This window comes from Dendropsophus ebraccatus, chromosome 1, assembly GCF_027789765.1.
Source record: "Dendropsophus ebraccatus isolate aDenEbr1 chromosome 1, aDenEbr1.pat, whole genome shotgun sequence".
Classification (NCBI taxonomy): domain Eukaryota; kingdom Metazoa; phylum Chordata; class Amphibia; order Anura; family Hylidae; genus Dendropsophus; species Dendropsophus ebraccatus.
Window position 1 is genome coordinate 121,480,582 of NC_091454.1, and position 20,673 is coordinate 121,501,254.

Sequence of the window (20,673 nt, forward strand, 5' to 3'; positions counted from 1 at the left end):
TTCTGTGCTGAGGTTTGGCCTCCTCCCTCCTCCAGTCTTTGTCTCATCACCTGGAGAAGCACAAGTCTTCACCTGCAAGTGATGCATGATGAAATGGCGCCATTTTGCATGGCCTACAGCTGAAGCCCTGTGCCGCTGCTGTGTACAAGAGCAGGGAATCTGGACAGGGCTGGAGTTCCTGCTCCTGTACGTACATTTTGTAGAGTAATTGGCATAGAACACCATAGAACTCACACCGCCAGGCTGCCTGCTCCTTTACAACGTGGAGTAGCTCACTGTACTCACTGTATATTCTAAGGGGCATAAAATTTTCTTAATAATTTTGACCCAAGACAACCAATTTCCCCCATGCTACACCACTATCTTCTGTGTCCCAAAGTTTTAAAAAAGCATACAAGTCTTGTATTTGAAACACCTAAGAAAAACTGAAAATGGAAATATCCTACTTTCGGGTACCTTCACACGTACCCGACTTGCAGCGAAATTCGTTGCAAATCCATGTAGTGTGAAGGTCTTTGGGGTTACATATCCGCAACAGAATTTTCATTCCACTGCGGATATGTAACCTGGCCCCTTAAATACCCGGCCGCCCGCAGCCCCCGGCTTAAACCTGGAGGGTTAAAGGGGCAGTGTTACATATCCGCAATGGAATAAAAATACAGCTGCGGATATGTAACTCCATAGACCTTCGTTCATGGATTTGCAACGAATTTCGCTGCAAACTCACAGCGTGAAATCCGCTGCAAGTCCGGTACGTGTGAAGGTACCCTAAAAGGGAAACTAACAGCAGATTCATACAGAAAAATCTGCTTGTATGTACTTGTACACATTTCGATGCGGATTCCAAAGATAATCCTTGATTGGCAATCTGTTCTACTGTTTTCCTATCATTTATATAAATACAAATATGTAAAATTTGGTCTTTTGTTGCACTGGGGGCAGTCCTTTTCCCCTCAGTGCACCAGTATGCCTGCCAGCTTCTCCTACTTATGCAAACTCATGTATGCATAGTATAGTGATGTCCTCTTCCCTGGCCCAGGATCCTGTGTGTTGTTACCTCGCAAGCGCAGGATCTTGGGCTGTGGGAAGATGTCACTACAAGTAAGAGGTGCAGAAGAGGCTGACAGGCAGGTGGACTGTTGCACTGAATGCCCGGTATGACACAAAAATGGCCTTCAGATACATACCAGCAGGTTCATATGTATGAGCCTGCTGTTAGTTTCCCTTACTATAAATTCTATGTTCTATAGCTTCTGAGAGCTAACCTATATTAGACTGATCTTATTTTGTAATATCATAACATGAATGGACAGTTGTTTAATGGTCAATTTAGGAGGGTGAAACTTCTATGGCAATCTAGCCATTACAGAATTTAGTTTGTATTTAGAAGGATGTCCTTCATCCATATAAGCAAGTATTTTACAAGTGCCAGCAGTGCAAAGCAGTTCACCTGAAAACAGTTTTCAGGACTACAGATGGGTAATGACTTTTGTCTTCAAGCAATTACCCTACTAATTATATGAGGGAAAACAATGGAGGAGTTTGATTGTTGGATACAACATCACATGGGCAATAACGAGACATGTCTGGGAAGCACCCAAAAGGGAGCTTGGCATAATATATTTTGTACAAAAGTCACCAAAGATGGGCAACTGGTGTATGTTACTGCTTTAAAATTATATTTATAATTAAGGAATTTATAATGATGAGAACTAATAATTAACAGACACAGTTTTGCTGATGCTATAGCACTAACAATCCAGCCAGGCTATTGCATTATCCCAAAATCTTTATTACAGTTCATAAAAATTGGGTTTTAAGGTAGCAAAATGCATTGTATTTCTGCAGCCAATGTTTGATCCATTTAGATTATAATAATCTTTTACAGTGCAGAATTTTCTTATAATACAGCTGGAATAAGCAACTAATACAGGTTATTTAGTTATATATTTATTAAGCGAAAGACATGGTGCAACACAGTAATGAATCAAGTGTCACAGAACTAAACCTCAAAGTCTTATTAAAGCCACATATTAATAGAATATTTCATACAAATATTAACAGTATTACAATATTATCAGTGTCAAAATTACTGCTTAAACAATGGCCTTCAGCTAAGCAAGTCCGTCAGTTCAAGCTTTTCAAAAACACTTCATCCACCTGGTTACCAGTAATGGTAACAATGGAGTGCAATAGAAGGGAGGTTGGTTTAGGTAATTAGGTTTAACGCTATAACTGCACATACTACTGAAGTTTTAAAGGTTTTGCAGCGACAAGTAAGAACATTTTACTGGTCGGACTGAGTGTTTAGATCCTGACCAATTCAAAAGTTGAGGAGGGCGAGCATTGCAGCCCACTCCCTAAACATGCTCTGTGTTTATAGACTTGCAATGGAAGTTCATCCAGGTCACGTAACACAAATGCACATTTTTTGCATCAGTATGGGCACAAATCCTGACCTGATTGCTTTTTGGATAACCTAAACTGACCGTAGTGTAATATGCTTGTGTGAATTGGCCTTTATTGAAGGCACTGAACAAAGAACAATATCTTCCACATTACCTGCTACACAAGAAATACAGATATAACAGAGCGTTGTGAATATATCGGAAGACAAATTACAAGTTCTGTTACATCTAAGCACTTAAATTGTGTTTTACTTTGAGTTAAAGGGTTCTTTGTATATTAAAAAGTAATTGTATATTGCTGTGATATGCCATCACTTGATATGCCATCATTGATCTTGAGGATGTAGGGACTGCAACACTGGTTCTCCAGGCAAAAAAGGGCTTCCAAGTATCCAGCTGTGACGGAACGGAAAGCCAGGCCATTCACTCCAAAGTCACTGGACTACAGCTTTGCACAATGGCTTGTCTGGAAAAAACTTGGTGAGCATAAAGGGCCATAGTGCTACATCCCCTTCAATCAGCGGGGTCCCAGGGGTTTGCCCCCCCCCCCACCATCAATAATAAAATAAGGACATATCAAAGTAATATTTCCTCACAAGAAGAGTATACGCTTTTTTTTCACTGTGACTGGTCTGAAGGTCATTGCTCTTCTCACAGATTATAAATATGTGCATAAGCATCAAAAGTAAAACATTATGAACTTACTCAATAAAATAGACTTCCCCTTTTTCTGTGTAGGCCATCTCCCAGTTATCAGGCAAGGACCCCAGTTCATCATTGTCTTCAGCCTTCAGCTGTTTCTTCAGATCCATGCTTTCCTTTGACTCATCTGGTTGGCCATACAATGGAGCAGAATAAGGCTGGGATGAAATCTCACCTGAGGCATCTGTACTCTTGTCTTCATGTTCACTTGACTCTATATTAGATACAAAAAACACACAATTATAACCTCTAAACTCCAACACTCTTCTGGGCATTTCAACATGCAAATGTCCTGCTACAGTCAAACTACGTCATCAGTGTTAAAATCCTTACTATAACATGATCTTGGGGAGGCCGCCTACTTATAGGACTTATTGTTTGTTTTACTCTAGGGCATCTAGGGGAGGCAAAATAGTATATAGTATATTAAAAGTTTTGGATGTATAAAATATAGTACTATTCACAAATTTCCTTTTGTATTTTCTACATTTGATTCATATTAAATACACGTAAACTATGAAGAAACAGATAAGGAATTAAATGGATCTTCCAATCTCAAAAATAAATCTTGTAGGGCTTGTCAAGTTATATATTTTTCAAATACATTCTATGTATATCCTTTTCCTGATATATATACTGCTCTTTTCATCCCACTGTTGCAAAACTACAATTACCGTCGTGCCTAGAGAGCTAAAGCTAAAGCTAAATCTTTGGTTGTCTAGGCATGATTGGAAGTGTATTCTTGTAACAGCTGGAGAGCCTGAGTTTGACACATGGTCTTGGTTACAGACCACCACTCTGCAGTATATATTATACCTAACATATACACTATGGGGCACACTTATTGAAGATGTGCCCTTGGCATTTATCAGGGGTAAGCTCTTAAGCCCTGCTCGTCTGATGGGTGGGTACGGAGAGTGAGACGAGACAGAAAGGAGGCATGGCCACCTCCTGTACCTAAGTTATCATGGTAACAAGTCTAAACTATACAGATATACCCAGGGTTTACATGATCCCTGACGCAACAATTTTGGCAGGAAGCTACAGTATGTTAAGTCAATTGGAAAGTTGGGTGGAAGGCATCATTGTGATCAAGTTAACACAGGCTACATCTGTAGATTTCAGTGCAGGTCCTTCTGGATTTACTAAGATGCATGCGCCTCTTAGTAAATCTGAATGGGTAAATGGGGGCATGGCTACAAGTACGACAGTCTCAATAAATGTCCCCTTATATCTTATATCGTCATTAGTGAAGAGCGAATAGTGAAATATTCGAATATTCGATATTCGTACAAATATCTCCCGAATATTCGATGAAATATTCAATCCCATTGAAGTCTATTGGAACAAGTATTCGATTATTGAAAAACATCTATTCGACCACTTGGAGGTAAAAACCGGAAGCTGGGGGATTTGAACCCCTATCGAATATTTATCGAATATTCGGCGAACTATTCGATAATATTCGATAGATCGAATACCTTACTATTCGATCGAATATCTATTAGATCGAACAATATTCGCTCATCACTAATCGTCATACATTTACGTTATAGCTATATATATATATATACACACCAGATTGTTCTAAAAGCAGTGGTCTGAGTGGTGGTCGGTAACCTTGACAATGAGGTGTCAACAATGTAAGTGAAAGAGCAGCATATCAGAATGAAGCAAGTTTTCTAAATGTAAGCATTTACAAAAATTTTAACCTGACACACCCACGATTATAAACAACTGTATGTTAGCTGTTTAATTAGTATACAAAAAAGTGCCACACAACAATTTTAAGTTTAGAGTTTTCAAATAGCCTCTTTTAGCTTAGAGGTCAGCTTTGCACACTCTTGAAACTCTAAGTAAGCTTCATAGGGTAGTCACCGAGAATGGTTTCCATTTTAGAGGTTTGACTTGTGAAGAGTTGATTTGTGGAACTTCATTATGTATCTAAGAACATAATTTGGGTTGTGCAGAGTTACGATTAGCATCATTACGATTCATCATTACTTTAAAACCTGAAGGTCAATCAATCCAGAGAATTGCATCCTCAAGTGCAGTCTATAAAACCATCCAATGCTGTGATGAAATTTGGACAACCCCAGGAAACTAACACCAAGAGGTACCTTTGCTGCATTCATGAGAGTTACCAGATTGAGAAACCACAAAAAAACAGCATCTCAGATTAGAACCCACATAAATGCTTCACAGAGATCAGGTGTTCAGAGGAGCCTGCGAGAATCAGGCCATAAAGGGCATTTAACACTGGCCAATAATAGAGCAGGAGCATTGCTAGAAACAGTTACATGGCCGATAATCGGCCCATGTAAAAGTAACAGCGATCAGTTGAAGATTGGGAAAATGCCCAATTATCAGCTGATCGTCTGTTTTGAACCAGCTAACATTTTTTTCCTTATTGCCGGCACATCTTCCTGTATAAACAGGTGTTTGTGCAGCCAATAATGATAATGGGAAACTGACAGCTCAGATATGTATACATCTGTGCTGTCTGTTTTCCTAACTTGTGATCTGGTATCTGGTCCTCAGGCTGCTGTAACTTCAGTCCACCTCCCCTGGAACGGCTGACAGCCGGATGAAGCAGGGCCTGAAGATACAAATGATGGCTGAAAGACTGGAGAAGCCAAATGCTGCATCACAAGCAGCATAGTAAGTATAGACTGCTAGTAGTCTAGAAATATGGAATATATATATATGGAAATACATATTTGTGCTGTCAGCTTCCTGGGATGCACTAACAATACTTAGATTGTTTGTGCAGCTTGAGCCCCTCGTTTTGTCATGCCATGTAAAGGCACTGCAAACAAGCAATAATCTCATTTGCAGCCCCCCAAAGCCAACAAATCTTCCTGTCTAAAAGGATACTTATGGAAGAGAACATTCTAATGATGTCTAGAAAGTAAATATAGTAAGAACAGAATTAACCCATTACATTCCATCCATGATTAACTGTACTGGATGTAATGTTTTAAAACCATAACAGTTGCTCTTCTGCCTCATAAAGCTGACAGAGAACGACAAGAGCAGTGAGCAAAGCGGTCATCAAAGCAAAAGGAAGCTTGTTTGAAAAATCTAAAATATTAAACATATTCTGGTTTGTTCACCACTTAATTTTGTATATGATCTTTCATAGGTTTCAGGTCTTCAATATAACATAACAAGCCAGCAAGACTTACATAGAAATCCAGATCATATTTTTGTTAGTATTTCATTGGTATGATTGTGTGTCGTACGGATATAGAGTTATAATAGAGTGGTTTGCAGTGTGGCCTTTTTTAGTGGTATGTTTCGCTGGTGAAATGTGTCAAACATGTGGCCCTCAATTCATGGAACAAACAGGATTCCCATCATGCCTGGACAGCGGAGCTTTGGCTGTTCAGGCATGATAGGAATTCTAGTTTTACAACATCTGCATAAGTTCTGCATGAGTTCTGCATAATTTACATGGCATAGAGCAAACACACCTCTAAAACATGCAATTGTACTGACCTGGTGTAACAGCTACTCCATTTCCATTGATGACAGGTCTTTCCTCTTCCTCTTCTTCTGGAGGTTCAATCCCGGTCTTCTCCATGTTGCTTACAGATTTATTGCGCTTGCGTTTCCCCTCAACTCTTGGAATGCCACCAGGAAAAATATGGTCTGTTGCATTTAATAAGAGTGGAGCAGGTTCAGCTGGAGGCTTTGGAGTGCCGTAGTAATTCTCTGTGAATAAGTGTAACATTTTCAGTTTATTATTAAATAACCCAAAATGTAAACTAATGACTTTTACTGTCCATGTTGGAAAGCAGCTATGTAACACAACTTTTAAAATGGTAGAGCGAAATAAAAAAATACAGCTTATATGTGAGCTCAAGGCTGGAACTAGCAATCAAGCATCTGGTCGTGTTACTGTTCAGTGATTAACCATTGAAATAAAAAATGATCAGCTGCTTTAGTTTTCTTGTCGTTCCCATACACATTGTTCATCTCTTACAATTTCCGTGCTTATTTATGCTCTGTTTGCAACATTCGGTGACATCCAATGAATGAAAAGTTGAAAAAACATATTTTGAATACCTGTAAAATGTTGGCCTACATTTACCCAAATTGGATAAAATAATAATGTATTAAGTATTTACACAATGTACAGTAATATAGGGTCACTAAAGAAAAATCCAGATTATTACAGGTTCTTATTTACACAGGGTAAAGATAAAAGGGGTATTCTGGAGAGAAAACATTTTCAAATTATCTAGTGCCAGAAAACTATAAATCTACTTAAAGTTAATGCCTCCCAGTACATGTCAGCTGATAAATGTCCTGAATGACGTTGCTATTTTTTCCCAATCTGACCTCTCTTGGCTATGTTAGGATCTGTCCAGAGCAGTACAACAAAGAGGTTTGCTCTGGTGGTTTTCTCCTACTATGCACAGCTGCTGACACAGACATAGGTGGCAGCAGGGAGCATGGCATCAGATTTGAAAGCAATGGGGTATTCAAAGTTTTGAAAGGGTTAATTTTCCTCTAATAGAAGTAATTTACAAGTCCCTAAAAAGAAACTTTTATTAGCTCACCTAGACATAAAACTTGTACTCTAGTCTCTAACAGCAATATTCCAATTTGCACAAAATACTTCCTTTAGTAAAGATCCTTGAAAAGCAATTTATAATTCTGCACATGCCATAAAAAGGTTACAAATTTCATGTTGCAACAATGGGGGCAGCCATCTTCTCTAAGCAGCTTATAACAGCATTTGCTGCTTTATGCTTCACAGTGGGGATGGGGAACCTTTGGCCCTCCATCTATGGGAAAACTACAATTCTTATGATGCCTGGACAGCAAGCACCATGGACATAGGCACAATGAACATCACTTTACTCTTTGTGGCTCTACAAACAGCCAATATACCTTGGTGCTTCCACACAGGCTTTAGATCTTTAATGGAGCAAGAACATGGTACAGATATATAGATTACTGTTGTCACCAGTTCTTTATGTACACCAATATATAACAAAGCTGTCTTACAGACCATACCCAAATCCTATTTGTGGTTGGCACCAGTACTGTGGCTTTACATTATTTTATAGATTGGATACATATTAACGAGATGTAGAATAAAGAGAGCACTTAGCGTTTGATAAGTTATATTTTGTAAGACAGGCCTGCAAAGTTATTAGCTACAAAAAGGTATAAGCTAGCTAAAAATAAAACTATAATGCTCAACTAGAAGCCCATGTGTGCGCTGTGCTGTGGTGTCCACACAAACTAAGAAAGGAACTAGATATGGTATAGAGCCTTTCATAAATGTTATCCCCTATCCACAATCCCTAGCCTTGATCGATCTATCTATCTATCTATCTATCTATCTATCTATCTATCTATCTATCTATCTATAATGGAGGGCACATCCTCTAAATGCATGGAGTTGTAGTCGGCATGACACGGCCAGTACTTTATTTATTCTCTATGGGGCTTCTAAACATTGCTGCACTCACTCATTCGGAGGACATTTGGGGGGGGACCTAGTGGTTGGATCTCCCCACTGATCTGCTAGTTATTACCTATCCTGTGATACTTTTGATGATGAGAATACCACTTTAAAAATGCAAAAACACTATTCTATCTATAAATTTAGAACACATCGGGTAAAAGGCAAAAAATAAATATATACCACAATTACAAAGATGTGAATTTTATCATTTTTGAATATTTTTTAAATCTCCTATAAAACAGTTTTCATACACAGTTCTCCTAATCTCAAGGCATTGTTCTAATGTGTCTTTACTTAAGACATCTACAGACATAAGCTGAAGGTGGAACATTACACAACATATCTTTGTGCTTGGGAGGACCAAGTTCCCAATTTTATTAATACTTTAAAGGAGTAGTTCATTCTTTCAAATCAACTGGTGCCAGACATTGTAATTTACTTCTATTAAAAAAAATGTCAGGTCTTTTAGTACTTATGAGCTGCTGTATGTCCTGCATGAAGTGGCATGTTCTTTTCAGTCTGACACAGTGCTCTCTGCTGCCACCTCAGCCCATGACAGGAACTGTCCAGGGCAGCAGCAAATCTACATAGAAAACCTCTCCTGCTCTCAAGACTGGAAAAAATACACCACTTCCTGCAGGACATACGGCAGCTGATAAACACTGGAAGATTTTTTAATAGAAGTAAATTACAAATCTCTGGCAATTTATGATTCTAGTTCATTAGAAAGAAAACATGAACTACCACTTTAATTCCTTGTTCCTATAAATTGAATTTTGTTATTACTGCACCAATTCTCCCCACAACTTTTGTCTTATCTTTAGAAAGCTTGAGAATAATACTCAGATGACAATGATAAAGAATGGATGAACATTACGAAATTTATTTTAACTATCATGTTTTCAAAGTATCATGGGAAATACCTGTACAAACGTGTTACATTAATTATATTTATCCAAATCAGACAATAAAGTTATCGCGCAGCGGAGGGGGTCGTCACTCACTGATAGCTGGTGTCTTGGGAAATTTGCTGTGGAAAATTAGCTCTGAGCCATTTTGTGTGTGTGTGTGTGTGTGTTTTTTTTTTTTTTTTCACCGTGAAGCTCATAAAACTACGTTTGTAGCTGGAGTGCTTTGAAATCTATCCACAGCTCAGACAGATGGCACGTCTTGAGCAATTATACTTCACTCATGCTTTGCTAGCTGATCAATGTCTCTCAAGCAAAGCTCTGGGAATCAAATTGGTAAGGTCAGGAACTGAGGGATAGCTTTTCACTCTCTCCATCAGTAATTCTTCACAGCCAACTCTCCTGCCCAATGCTAAATCGTTTGAAAATCGGATGGCATTGATTACACCGCTCAAATCTGTAATAGCAACACATTCTTTAGATTGACCGCAAAACTGAGGCTCCAGCAGACAGTTTAATGTGTTAAATGCCAACTGACTGTAGAAAATCTACCAATTAGTAATATGAGGAAAATCTTACATTGCTGAACTGTGTCAGTACAGCACTACCTAAACCCTAATGCAGAATTATGTGTCATCTTTGTGTGCTAATAAGTGCAGAATAGGTTGACATAACAAAGGGGTTGCTTATACCCTCAAGCAGCAGCCTGGGAATACTATTGTGGGCTGTTGCAGGTTGAAACTGCAGCAAGGGGCAACATGCAAAGTAAAAAAAAAAAAAAGAATTAATTCCACTTTTGTCATAAACACATGAAAAACCACAACACAGTTGCTAGCTCCTGCCAATTTTTTTTCTTCATATTTTCAGTTCCTGCTAATGCGACCGACAATTTCCATGTAGCCCCAGCATTAGGCTATATTCACACAGCATTTTGGATGGGCTGCACTTAGGATGTTTCTGCAGCCAATACCTCTGTATTGGCTGCAGGAACGTTCTTTTTTCACTACTAAATTGCGGGCACCGTCGTGTGTGCCTGCAAATCAATTAACCATTCACTTCAATGTAATGTGCGGCCGCCGCAAATTACATTGTGTGAACAGCTACTATTTCCGGACGCTGTTCGGTGGACAGCGTCCTGAAATAGGCAAGTACATCATTTTAATGCCTCTTCTAAAAAGCAGGCGTTATCATAACGATACGTGAACACAGCGGGCACACATTGACTTCAATGCAATGCTTCCCCTGCAGTAAAGTAGGGACAATGATTCCACTGCAATCAGCGTCCATTCTTTGCATTAAGATTACGTTGTGTGAACATAGCCTTAAACTGTCACTGTCGTTACAACTTTCAAAATCTAAATCAACAGTAGATGTGATATAAAGCAAGTTTGCATTTTACATTAATAATTTTTTTCATATGATAGAAAACACGGCACTTCTGTATTCTGTTTTTTTTTTTTTTAAAGAGGTCCCATGTTTCCCAGGTCATCTGCACACTCACAGAGAAGGCAAGAACAAGAGCTTCCTTAACCCTACCATCAGGGCTCTGCGATCACTTCACAGAGCCCCAATGGACACCGGACAGAGAATTCTCCCTCTGTATAGAGAATTCTCTGTCAGGGGCCCTATAGATGCTGCAGTCATGCTGACCGTAGTATCTCTAGGGTTAACTCACAGCACCAGAGCGCAGCTCCAGTGCTTAGAGATGCTGCGGGTCCTTGGCTATCACAGATAGCTGGGACCCACCGTGGATGACACTTCTACGCCTGTGTTATCTTGCAGCGTAAATTAACGTCGCTGCATCAGGCATAGTCAGCAGCCACTTTAATTTACTGTGCAGCGGTGAGAGGGGGTTAAGGTACTATAAACAGAGACCAAGGATTTAGGACAAAAAATAGGTGTGCTTTGCCTATAAGAACTAATTACAGCTCAACTTCCATTTCTCAAATTCCCCAGGTAAAACAGACGCTAAGATGTGACTGGTTGGTATGGGCAAATCAGTTTTTGTCCTCAGACTTCCTCAGAAATCTGTGCCATACTGTACCAGAAAAGGAAAAAGAAAAGAAAAAAGTAAGCTAACCTCACATGGTGTTTAAAGGGGCTATCCAGTGCTACAAAAACATGGCCACTTTTCCCCCTACTGTTGTCTCCAGTTCAGGTGCAGTTTGCAATTAAGCTCCATTTATTTCAATGGAACTGAGTTTCAAAACCCCACCCAGACTGGAGACAACAGTAGGGGGAAAGTGGCCATGTTTTTGTAGCGCTGGATAACCCTTTTAAAACAGAAGAGCAACATGGCATGCTAACGCAGTACAACACACGTGATACTGGTAGAGCACAGTCTTGTACATGTATTACCATTTCACAGGGAGGTGTTTAATAAAGATATATCACTGCACACTGGCCTGATGAAGGCCAAAAAAAGCTTATGGTTGAAAGTTAAAAGGGATTCTGTCAGAACCTGGACCTGAGGTGCTGATAGTGTGCTGCAGCTGGCAGTCCCCTAGTGAACATGTTGCCATTTCTCCTTGCAGTGGATTAAGCACAATCTTGTGTCTCCAACTGTAATAAAGAGTCATAGAGGAGTTGTGGCTCATCGTTTATGCCACACTGTAGCACACCTCACCACTCCTTCCTCCTCCCTCTTCTCCATGAACAAACAATGCTGTCCAACCTCCTGCTTGCTCAGCTGTCAGTGTCTCTGACTGCAGCTCGGTCCACTGTAGGCAATTAAATACACTGACTAAACAGCCGTTCACAGTGGAATGGCCATTATTTTTGCAGTGTGTCAAAGACTGTCGCAAAGTTTACACCAGCTATTACTTAGCTTGAAGTCTGCCAGAATTTTCAGCCACATTTAGGTGCACTCTTTAGTTCAAAGACAACCACTCCCCTTTGTCATACCAGACAGAAAAAAGGTATCTAAAGTGGCGTAAAAGTGTTTAAAATGCATAATAAATGTGGAGAAAAGTCCCGTGCAGCACATTAGTAAATCTGGGCCACTGTGCAGTAAAAATAACATTAGCTTTACTCTTTGGGTCAGCATAATTATAGCAATATAATTTTTATGTTTTATCATTTTGGCACTTTTTTAAACAATGTTTTATTAATTCATTTATTTTTAAAGCTAATATAATGTACTTAAATACAGAAACAGATTTAGGGTGCCTTCTCACCTAGCGACTCCCAGCGTAAATTACGTTGCGAGTCTGTCAGGTCCTTGCAGATCACTTTCACTACATACACGCAGTGGTCTGAACGTGGTCTGTATGTAATTCTGCCTGCCCTTTAACCCCTTCAGCTCCTGCCTGGCTCCCACTCCGCTGTATACATTACCTCTCCTCGCTGCACGGGTCCCGGCGTACTGCTCTCCCGCCCAACCAATCAGTGGCTGCGGCAGGGCAACACACTGATTGGCCGGGCGGGAGAGCAGTACGCCGGGACCCATGCAGCGAGGAGAGGTAATGTATACAGAGCGAGACCGGAGCAGGAGCTGGGCGGCAGCTGAAGGAGTTAAGGGGCCGGCAGAATTACATACACGCAGCGGTCATTCAGACCGCTGCGTGTATGTAGTGAAAGTGATCTACCAGGACCTACCAGACTCACAGCGTAATTTACTCTGCGAGTCGCTAGGTGTGAAGGCACACTTACAGTTTGTACACAAATAGGGCCCTGCAAATAGCAAAACACAGCTACATTGCTTTCTCACTTTTTTAAAGAACAGAGATAAACAAGAATAAGTAAATGCTACATAGAAAACGGTTACCAGGAATAATACTTGAACATTTTTATTTTTATTTTTTTTAAAGTATGGTAAATAATGTTCAGCATCAGGACCTCTCCCACAGCACATAACCACAAACAAATACTGATACAATGCAGATATATCATGTTCATATTGAAGAAAGAATCCATCAGCACTCACCCTCATGATGAATACTTTAACTTTAGCAATGCATAACAGCAAGACAATGAGACAAGCCAACCATCACCAGCTAGTGGAGTTAAATAAAATATTCATCATCACTAATGTGAGTGCCGCTATATTAATTTCCTCCATATGGACATGTCCTTTTATATAGCAGTTGCAGCTGGGCACCACTAACAAGATGAATATATAGATTATATGGAATTAGTGGCCTCCAGTAGTCTCGTTTTTTGGCAAAAGAGAGTAGTGCCAATGAGTGTTTATGTATTTAAGCAGAGCGTTAAGACCCGTACCGATGGGGGAGATTGAGCCGGGAGAAGACGTGCTGCAGCGTGTCCTCTCCCGGCTTTGAGTCATATGATCAGTTGGACTTACAATGGAGCTCTATGGAACCTGACTGATCACGTAACACAGATCTCCCAGCTCTATCTCCCAATCGGTATGGGTCTGATCACTCAGACCTGGACCGATCAAAACTTTTGACATGTCTCTATGACACGTCAAAAGTTTGGTTAAAGTTTCACTGCAATTTTTATTTTTTGCACAGATCAATAGTACAGGCGATTTTGAGAAACTTTGTAATTGTGTTTATTAGACAAATATGCCATTCTCTGCGCTCAAAAGGACTTTCCCCAGGCCCCCCCCCCTTACTCTTCTCTCTCATTCACTGCTCATTATCAGGAAATCTTGACTCTTTTACATCAGTGGAGCCCTGTGTAACCTATGGAAAGGGGAGGGGCGAGGAAGGAGAGAGCAGAGAACAAAGGATTAGACAGTGAGCTGTGTGAAAGCCTTATTCAGAGGTCAGAGATGTCAGTGCTGACTTCAAAAGAGATAGCCCTGTGATGTAGCTGTAAATTAACTGTTTTTTTTGTCCTGTTTTGGTGCCTCATCTCCCTCCACCCCTCCCCTCTCCATAGAGAACAATGAAGATAGGGGGAAAGCTTCAAACTGCTTTTTCATGATAAAAATTCATTTTTTGGCTAAAAAACCCAATTACAAAGTTTCTTAAAATCGCCTGTACTATTGATTTCTGCAAAAAAAAATGTAAACAGTGACACTAAAGGCCCTATTCCACCAACAGATCGGACGACAGATTATCTGCCAAAGATTTGAAGCCAAACCCAGAAACGGACTATAATCAGAGAACAGGTCATAAAGGAAAGACTGGATTTCTCCTCTTTTCAAATCCACTCCTGGGTTTGGCTTCAAATCTGTGGCAGATAATCTGTCGTCAGATCTGTTGGTGGAATAGGGCCTTAAGTCTTTGGTTAAATACAAGCTAGTAGTGGAAAAAGAAAGCCTGACATGTTTCTTTTTTGTTTGATGACCTTAAGTCTATCTCGGTGAAAGATATGTTTAGGGTGCCTTCACACCTAGCGACTCGCAGTGTAAATTACGGGCGAGTCGGGTAGGTACTGGCAGATCACTTTCACTACATACACGCAGCGGTCTGAACAACTGCTGCATGTATATAATTCTGCCGGCTTCTTAAGCCCTTCAGCTCCCGCGCGGCTCCCACTCCGCTGTATACATTACCTCTCCTCGCTGCATGGGTCCTGGCAGACTGCTCTCCCACCCGGGCAATCAGTGGCTGCGGCAGGGCAACACACAGATTGGACGGGCGGGAGAGCAGTACGCCGGGACCCGTGCATCGAGGAGAGGTAATGTATACAGCGGAGTGGGAGCGGGAGCCGGGGGGGAGCTGAAGGGGTTAAGGGGCTGGCAGCATTACATACACGTAGCGGTCGTTCAGACCGCTGCGTGTATGTAGTGAAAGTGATCTACCGGGACCTACCCGACTTGCAGCGTAATTTATGCTGCGAGTCGCTAGGTGTGAAGGCAGCCTTAACCAGATAAAAGTATTTCTTGTTAGGGATTAGATCAGTCAACAACTTACTCAACAAACATTTGTTTCCCATTATGACGATTTAGGCTATAGGAAGTAGGTGCAAGATAGCATCTGTGTCATACTCTCTTGGCTCTCCTATACGAAATAGATCTTCTAGAGGACTTTAATGGACTTGTTAGTTAAGGGTAGGCAAAATACATCAATTACCCCCCTCCCTCCCCCCACGAAGACTAATAATTCTTTCTATACTTGTTATCTTTTCAGCCTCTTTCATTCAGTTCTAAGACTGCAGCTTTCTGTAGAAGACATAGAAATCTGTGTGTGAGCCGCTTTCTCCACCTCACTGTAAACCCCCTCCTCCTCCCTCCCAAGACAGTTCATGTAAACATTGGCTGGGAAGGGAGGAGGGAGTTCAGAGCAAGACGAACATAACAGCTCACATAGTTTTTTGTGTCTTCAGGAGAAAGCAGTAGCTCGGAACTGGAGGAAGGAGACTGAAAATATAAGTACAAGTATGGCATGAATTGTTAGTATCCAGGAGAGAGAGAGAGGGGGGGGGGGGAGTGATTTAACATGTGTTTTACCAAACTGGATAACCTCTTTAAACATGTCTTCCTTTGGACTACTAACCCTGCCTACCATGTGTGCCATTTGTGGTTAAAAATCCTTGTTGTGGAGGCACAAACTCTCTAAAAGACATCTGAATGGGATGAAGGGTATGCATGCTGAGTTGAAAGGCATACGTGCATGGTAAATAATTTTATTATGGCATTCTCTCTAATGCTCAGTTTTTGATCACTTTTATTAATTTTTTCTTAGATATGTGTCCAAAAATCAGTGATTGTGACACTATGTAATTTTTTGTTTTCTTTTATGGAATTCAGTGTGATTAGTAACTTTATATTTTAATAGTTAGGACACTTTCACACACAAACTTGAAAACTATTTTATTTTTTAGATGTTCCCTTTTATTTGAAAAAGACGAGTGATTTAATTTTTATTATGGGAGATTTTTTTTTAAACTATGCAAATGCATAACAATCTAGGATAGATATATGTTTCTCCCAGGCAGGTTTACATTCAGTTACTGTAGATTTACCTACCACTTCTGCTGGAAGTTTGTTCCAAGCATCTACTGTTTCATTAAAATAATATTTTCTCCTATTGCTTTTGATCATTCCACAACTAACCTCAGATTTTCTTACACTTCTCTCCTAAACCAACATGCATGGTATAGAAACAAGCAACAGAATTCTTTATTCCAAACAGTACACAGTAAAACTGTGATATGGATACTGTAAGATAATTTCAGTGGTAGATACCGTACCTTACGGCTAGAGTCAATACATTTTTCACATGGATTCTTCAACAAGATCACAAAATTCAGATAAAAATTATCAGAAACCGTACTAGTGTTCTACTGAAGCAGCAAAATGTGTGAGGTTATACCGAAATCTTACTTCTCCAGAAAATTATAAGGTTAATGGAGGGGATGTGGAAACTAGATTGCATGTTGCCAAGTATGGAAGAAGAATGTTTGGCAGATACAGAGTTACTTTTATTTACCCTATATAGACAAAATAATTATTTAATCTGTTCTATTGCTATTAAGACCGATTTCAAGCCATAATACATATAATTTCTTTCTCACTACATGCCCACCTAAGTCATTTATAACAATGTATACATGGATGGTGAATCACAGGCACTCTGCTACAAAAGTACACTCCATTAGTTCTGCTGGAGACCTCTATAGCAGCTCCCACTAACCAAAATAATGATATACTAAAAGCAATGCCTAGCACTGAAGATACCTATGTGCAATACATATATGTGGATAAGAAATCCGTAAAAAAGTATGGGGGACATTTATCAAGACTAATGTATGAGTATGCCAGTCTGAAATAAAGCCCTCCGCCCTTTTCCCTGGCCGTACTTCCGCCCACCTTGCCCGCCCATGAGGTGAGTGGGTGACACGTCTGGACTATGTTACGGAAAAGAGGCAAATCTGCCCCAAATCTGCCAGGAGCACATTTTGATAACTCTCCCCCTATAACTTTTACAGGAAATGTATACTTTTTACAGATTTAAAATAAATAAATAAAACTGCTTTGCTTTTAACATATAATTTCTAACAAATGTTGAGCTTTCTTCAGCTCTTCACTTTCTTAAAGGGGTTCTAAACACATAACGCCTAAATTTGTGTTAGCAGTTAACTTGTTCACAATTTGAAATAATGCCATTAGGAAAACGAAAAGGATACAAGGTAATATCAGGGATATGCTGGATTATGTATTGATGTTATGTTTTAATACTTTCTCTGTAGCAATCCAGCTGTGTAAAATTTTACCAAAAAAGGGTCTTTTTACTTAGGTGGATGACAGCTCAATAAAAGCACCATCATGGACCAGTTATTAGGAGAACATGGCTGCAGGAACGATCGCTAGATCACTTGTATTATCATCAGGACTTATTTGGTGGCTTAGTGCTCTGCCTTTTTATTGGTCAATAAATGTTTCATGTAAAGAGATAAGAACAGGTAACTTTTTTCTAACAGACCTTATATATTTGTAACTATTAAATAAAATAAAAAAGTTGTCATAGAAACATAGAAGATTGTTGGCAGAAAAATCTAGTCTACCCTAATAATAATAATAATATTTTCCACAGATCACGGATCTAGCAAATTATGATCCTTAAAAAAATCACTGGACGTGTGAATGAGGCCTTAGGAGAGATACATAATTATTCCAGGCATGTTTAAATTCAACACCTGCGGGAAGTTTGTTCCAAGCATCCATCACTCTTTCAGTAAAGTAATATTTCATGTTGCGTCTGAGTTTCTGATCTTTTCCCCAACTAATTTTAGGTTCTGCCCCCTTTTTCTTGTGTTCAGTTTCTTATTAAAGTGTAATTGTTGCTATAGTCTACAGTGATACAAATAAAGTTTGCAATTTGCATTAATCATTTTTTAGTTCTCATGGAAAAACATGGCACTTCCTGTGTTCTAATTTTTTTTCCCCAAAGAGTCGTAACACAGGAAGTCCAGTGTTTCCCAAGTCATCTGAGCGCTCACAGAGAAGGCAGTCATGTGACTGATGGACACATTGAGCCGTGACTCTCTATAATGACCGGGACTTCATGTGTTTAGTCTCTTTTTTTCAACTAGCACAAAACTAAAAAGCAGCCTTCGGGAGACTGCACTGGACTAATTTTTAGGTGCTAAAAGCATCTTGCATCTGCAATATCTACCAATTTTTGCAATGCTTCTTTACAGAAATGAATTTAACACGAGCAAGGTCATAGACAGGGGCTTATATTTAAGTGCCTAGCCCTATGACTAGAACCCGATAAAAGACTGTCAGGACATACAAATTACATGTAGGGGAATCCTCTGAATTTGGACCATCAAACATGAGAAAATGATATCCAGGGGCATAAGCAGGATTGTCCTGAAGGGTGAGTTGCTCCATTGTTTTCTTCTCAGTAAGGGCCTTATTTCATAGCCTGATACTCTCTGTAAACCAGCAAAGGTCTTGTAGACCAGCTTTTATATAAATAGCCTATTACAAGGCTTGGCCAGGCTTTATTAGGGTCCTTTGTCAGTATGCAGCAGTATACATCAGCACCACTTTTGAACAGAATGCTGAAATATAGCTGTGACATACTAAACAAATGCAGTGTGAACCCAGCCTTAATGGGGTACTCCGGCGCTGCTAAAAAAAAAAACAAAAAAAACAAACATTCAATCAAACATAGTTTTTACAGTTACTATCCCTCCTGAGTGTCCGTTTGAATTTCCCGCTGTTTGCAGGTCCCTGAAGCTCCAGTTCGTGGCTTCATTTTTTCTTTACTTCCTGGTTTGGGCTTTCCAATGATGCACTTTGTCTCCTGTGATGTCTAATTAACTCTGTAAAACTGTTAGATGGCTTACATGTTTTTCAGCCAATCAGAGCTGAGCATCCTGTGTCATCTGACAAAGGGAGGCTGGCTTAACAGGGCTTAGACCCGCCTCCCTCTTGATGATGTGATTGTCACAAAATGGCTGCCACAGAAACGGTCAACGGTCATTAGGTAAGGATGAGTTTACTTCACTTCCTGGTGGGGGGTTGAAGGGGGGCAGATAGGTGATTGAAGCATATTACAAAGTTATATAACTTTGCAATGTGTTTCAATTACTGGGAAAAAAGCTTTTTGCTGGAGTAGCCCTTTAACCCCTTAATGACAAAGGGCGTATATTTACGCCCTGTGGTCGTTAAGGGTGTTCAGAACGGGGCCGCGCGGCGACCCCGGTCTGAACTGCCGCGATCCCGGGTGCCGCGAGTAGCCCGGGACCGTGGCTATTAGCGGGCACGGTCCGATCGCCGTGCCCGCTAATAAGGTAATCGGAGGCAGCTGTCAAAGTTGACAGCTGCCTCCAATTACCGGAGGCATCCGTTCCCTGGTGTCTAGTGGGGGAGATCGCTCCTCCGGGACGTTGTCCTGGAGGAGCAATCTCCGTGTGTTGTGCTGGCCAGGGTCCGCTCCAAGATGGCGCCGACCCCGGCTTGGCACTCGTTTGTTTTCGACTGTGCCGATCTCATTGATCTTTGCTGTATAACTATACAGCAATGATCTCATATGTATATTCTAGAAGTCCCCCAGGGGGGCTTCTAGTATATGTGTAAAATAAATAAATAAAGTGTTGTTATCAATAAAAAGTCCGCTCCCCTAATAAAAATCTGAATCACCCCCCTTTTCCCAGGTTATAAATAAAAATGAATAAATAAACATGTTTGGTATCGTCGCTTATGTAATCGCCCGAACTATTAATTAATCACATTCCTGATCTCGCACGGTAAACGGCGTAAGCACAAAAAAATCCCAAAGTGCAAAATTGCACATTTTTGGTCGCATCAAATCCAGAAAAAATGTAATAAAAAGCGATCAAAAAGTCGCATATGCGCAATCAAGGTACCGAAAGAAAGAACACATCATGGCACAAAAAATGACACCTGACACCTGACGCCTGGGAATAGAGCGACTTCAAGGAAAATATATGTGTTATTGGTTTGAATTTTTTACAGGCCATCAGATACAAGAAAAGTTATACATGTTATATATCATTTTAATCGTAACGACTTGAGGAATATATATAACAAATCAGTTTTACCCCAGGGCGAATGGCGTAAAAACAAATACCCCCCAAATAAACAAAATGCGTTTTTTTTTTCAATTTCACCACACGTTTATTTTTTTTCTGGTTTCGCAGTGTACTTTGTGAAAAAATTTAGCCAGTCATTTCAAAGTACAATTAGTGACGCAAAAAAATAAGGGCTCATGTGGGTTTCTAGGTGGAAAAATGTAAGTGCTATGGCCTTTTAAGCACAAGGAGGAAAAAACGAAAACGC

The 20,673-nt window shown here is 40.1% G+C and overlaps 1 protein-coding gene across 6 annotated transcripts in view; it reads right to left on the reverse strand.

The window, feature by feature from the left end:
• MAGI2 (membrane associated guanylate kinase, WW and PDZ domain containing 2) overlaps positions 1–20,673 on the reverse strand; it is a 673,341-nt gene that overhangs the window by 240,202 nt on the left and 412,466 nt on the right. For all 6 annotated transcript variants that reach the window (XM_069978196.1, XM_069978177.1, XM_069978169.1 and 3 more), the window contains exons 4-5: positions 6,612–6,827; positions 3,114–3,324 (exon numbers count right to left, since the gene is read on the reverse strand). In XM_069978196.1, coding sequence (XP_069834297.1) covers positions 3,114–3,324; positions 6,612–6,827 — 427 coding nt within the window. The remainder of the gene's footprint in view (positions 1–3,113; positions 3,325–6,611; positions 6,828–20,673) is intronic.